A 4,618-nucleotide genomic window follows, 5' to 3' on the forward strand; every position below is an offset into this window, starting at 1 on the left:
CCCGGCTGTGCCAGTACATCTCAGCCAAGCCTCTGCAGGCGTCTATGCGCTTCCCATCATGGTTTCGTGGGGCTCGGGAAGTGGAGTCTGCGGCTCCCTTGGTCTGCCGAGCTCAATTTGCAATTGTCGGGCTGCCACTGTATGGCACTCACCTTGGCATCTGTGCGCTCGATCATGGTAGGACGTCAGTCCGAGCCCCCTCTACCACCTGGAGGGCTCTATGCGTGGGACCTCCTCAAGGGGTCTGACCTCTAACTCCTTTGGAGAGTACTGGATTCTGTAGGATTAGGCTGGGTGCCCGGCAGCACAATCGTTCAAGGCTTTCATTCAGCCATCTTCCTGTGTCTGCCTTTTACAAGATTATGCAAGTTTCAAATTTAGTTTATTCATTTTGATATCATTCGACATGTCAAAACAATTTGTTTTTAATTCTTTTACGGTCTATACAAAATGTAAATAGATTTATCATTTTATGTTACTGATATGAGTGAGTGCACACTTATTGTTAACATATCAATCTGCTTTATTTTATGTTGGTTTCATTTATCCTTGCCTCAAAACACTACCAACTCTATCTCATCAGAAAAGTACATGCATTACTTCCAGAATGCTGTCAGTCACTGTTAAATAATTTTGTTAAAATTAGTTTACACCTTGAAAGATATTTCACTTTAATTCTTTTTTTTTTATACTGCAGGTGGCTTCAAGTGTGGACAGGAACAAAACTTAAGGATTCTGTCATTTGCAGCAAATAGACTACAAAGAGAGAGATGTTCCAGAGATTTTAGAAGAAACCAATTTCTAAAAGCTGGATTTGGCCAGGAAGTAACGACAATACAGAGCAGAGTCGCTGACTGATTGTAAATGCAGTTTCTGGATACTCTCTAATTTCTTATGTCAATGAACCCTTAAGTTGGGGGCAGCAAGGACACACATGATCAAGGAGATGGAGGGTTTTGTGACTGTAAAGCAAGAGCCAGAACAACAGCACAATTTGAATAAAAAAACAGTGTACATTATTTATAAGACTGTGCAGATTGCAGAAGTAGTGTACCCATGCACTTCACAAGAGACAAACCTAGCTTGTAATTTGAACAGGACAGTACAGAAAAAGAGGTGCACAGGAGAGATACCTTATCAATGTTCCGAATGTGAGAAAACCTTTACTCAACAATCCTACTTGACTCGGCATATGAAATCGCACTCTGAACAAAAGCCTTATCAGTGCTCTGATTGTGAGAAAAGATTTAGTCAGAAACACTATCTGACACGACATGAAAGAACACATTTGGGACAAAAAATATATCAGTGCACTGAATGTCCAAAAAGTTTCAGCAAAAAAGCGAGTTTAATTCAGCATGAAGGTGCACATGCAGGAGAAAAACTGTATTTGTGTTCTGAATGTGGTAAAACCTACCGTCATAAAATCAGTCTCACATTACATGAAAGATCACACTTGGGACATAAACCATATCAGTGCACTGAATGCCAGAAAAGCTTCCATGATAAAAGTACTCTTGCTAAGCATGAAAAAATTCACACCGGAGAAAAGCCATATCAGTGCAATGAATGTGAAAAATGTTTTACTAAGAGATGTAGTCTAACTCAGCATGAAAAGACACACACCGTAGAAAAACCCTATAAGTGCACAGAATGTGAAAAAAGCTTCAGTCAGAAAATCCATCTCGTACATCATGAGAGAACCCACACAGGAGAAAAGCCCTATCAGTGTGAAGAATGTCAAAAAAGCTTCAGTCAGAAAATACATCTGACCCAGCATGAGAGAACTCACACTGGGGAAAAACCCTACTGGTGCAGTGAATGTCAGAAAGGATTCAACCACAAAATTAGCCTGACTCACCATGAGCGAACGCACGCTAGGCACGCTTCCGCTCAGGAATGATGTTCATTCACATAATTCCATGTAAACTACAAGAAAGTACAACATATGGACATTAACCTGAACTGAACTCCTACAAGTGCAGTGAAATCAGTCTTACTGATGAGATAGCATGGAATTGCCCAAAAACAGTTAGCAGTGCGCTGCAAAACCAAGCGGCTAGTCATAACAGTGTTTGAATGTATGAGTAACTCAGTCTGCCTAGGTGTATGAGGGAGACAATATCCGGTTTGCATGAGAAATAATGTCTTTGAAAAGCTAAAGTGAGAATGGTAATCTGACTTAATGGGTGAGCGCAAATCTAGCTTAGTTGCAAACTGTTTAAGGTGGAACTTGTAAGGGCTTTTTTTAAATTACAAAATCCCCCAACGCACTCGCATCCCCAACGCACTCCAGTCCCAATGCACTCTCACCACACACCCCATTCACCCCTAATCACACCCCTTCACCCACACACATCCCACCCCCAACACACATCCCACCACCAACACACTCACACTGTTTTATAAACATTCCCTTGCCAAACGTTCAGCAGATTGACATAAAATAAGTTGCAGTAGTAAGAGAGCTGCTCCCTCCTGTGAGTTTGCTCATGGAAAATATCAAGGCGATTACATATATAAAAAAGAAAATTGTGATGAGCAAAAAAGTCGAAGCAGTTAACTGAAATGCTCTTCTCTAAATTCCTACAACAAGCTAATGAATGAAAGCCAACAGGGTAATTTAAATGTGCTAATATTCAAAAAGCCAAAGAGACTCTAGCCTTGGCACGTTGTCATACTAGTAAAACAAATTGAAACCAGTGAAATGATTTAAGCTGATAGTTATTGAAACGTCCTGACTCTGGTGAACAGTATATTAATGTGGCAGGTTGTGCATGGACTCTAGCGTGGGAATTGTATAATATGTACCAGACAACAATGCATGGAGATTTTTTGAAGAGTGTCAAATGTTGGAATATGCCTTTAGGGACAACAAATTAAAAATCACAAACCATTGTGACCAAGTGTAATCGATTGTGACCAATTGTTCCCCAGTATGGCCTATTAAAACCACTTCAAGATATTGCCTGTGAAAGTGAAAACACAATCAATTCTACGAAAGTATCTATTTTTGCACAGATGATATTGATAGTATTTGTCAATAGTGTAAAGATTAGTAATGTAGAACATTTCACTAACGTATCCTTCCTCATGGAATCTTTTGTTATGACTCCTGCTGTGTGTAAAATGAAAGCCTATTCAGAGACCTGAATCAGAAGAAAACATTAATAGTCTATCTATAAAGATGAAGTAACGCAAACATCTGAAATATGGTAATATTGCCCCTGTGCACAAATTAAGAAGTGCAGGTATTTGAAATAGCTACTGCAACACTGATCCTAATGTTTCATAGTGCAGAATAAAAATGGTCCTTCGTTTTTCGCGATAGATGCAACTTTGCCTCGGGGTTGGGGCTGGGGGTGAGGGGGGGGTCATCCAGCACCAACAAACCGAACTGACATCTGTTACTAAAACCCAGAACTGACATTAGACCCCAACATCCTGAACTCACAATAAGTTAACATCTTCCAACAACCAGAGCTGACATCAGTCAACAACATCCAGCACTGACATCAATTATCAGCATTCATCAACTGATCCGTGAGTGAGACTGAGGCCAGGCTGACTGACAGTTGTCGAAGCTTAACTCACTGGAAGCTAAGGGCCGTATGTAGAAACCATTTTTGCAGTCTGGCCGTTTCTGGCCCCAAAACATACTTTTACATATGTACAAAACATACATTTACATATGTACAAAACATACTTTTACATATGTACAAAACATACTTTTACATATGTACAAAACATACTTTTACACATGTACAAAACATACTTTTACACATGTACAAAACATACTTTTACACATGTACAAAACTCAAGTTGTGATTCGGTAGCACATTTCCGAATTTCAATTTGTCTTTGCGATTCAGTATTTGAAAGAGGCGTGTTTAGGACGTCCCGCCCAAATACTGAATCTGAATGGGATGTATGAATGTTTTGCGACCAAATTACAGGTGCATCATTTTCAAGTTTTACTGACTCCTTTAAGGAGGTGTTAACCCATTCGCAATGGGACCCCTTCCCCTTTGAGAATAAAAAAAATAATATATTTTAACAGCAGGGAGAGGTCCTATGGGGACCACTGCCTAATCTAAAAAAAAATCAATTAAACTTCGTTTTTTTTTTTTAAATGCATCCTGTGTTCCTTTAAAGAAAATGGGCTGTATTTAATTTAAAAAAAAGTTGTTTCATTCATAAGCAATCACAGACATGGTGATCTATGATGGCTGGTATTCCCAGTGGGTCTCAAACTGCGACTTACCTCATGAATATTCATGCGGTAGGGAGATTTGCAACAACCTAGGAATCACTGAATAAAACTGAAAGAATTTCATACATTTGGGATAGCGATTTCCTAATTGTGATTCACAGAGAATTGCAATTAGGAAATCGCTATCCCTCAAATCTGTACATATGGCCCTAAGCTGCTTCTTATATCACCTGAACCTGCCAAAAACACCTGAAATACATCAATTTATTTTGTTCTTGAATCCTCAGGTGATGAAGTCCACACATCCATAAATGTTCGCTTTCATTGGTTCAGGCAAAGTGATCTACCTAATCAAGGCGGACAACTTATTGGTTGTCTGCGTTTGCCTGCTCCAGTCCCTTCTCA

At 39.6% G+C, this 4,618-nt stretch overlaps 1 protein-coding gene across 1 annotated transcript; it reads left to right on the forward strand.

The window, feature by feature from the left end:
- The first annotated feature begins 700 nt into the window (after positions 1-700).
- On the forward strand, positions 701-3,304 carry LOC144806169 (uncharacterized). Its single transcript, XM_078672592.1, has one exon. It carries the CDS (start codon positions 935-937, stop codon positions 1,901-1,903), a length of 969 nt encoding a protein of 322 aa, XP_078528718.1. The 5' UTR covers positions 701-934; the 3' UTR covers positions 1,904-3,304.
- Positions 3,305-4,618: the final 1,314 nt, after the last annotated feature.

This window comes from Lissotriton helveticus (genome assembly GCF_964261635.1).
Source record: "Lissotriton helveticus chromosome 1_1 unlocalized genomic scaffold, aLisHel1.1 SUPER_1_unloc_50, whole genome shotgun sequence".
Lineage (NCBI taxonomy): Eukaryota > Metazoa > Chordata > Amphibia > Caudata > Salamandridae > Lissotriton > Lissotriton helveticus.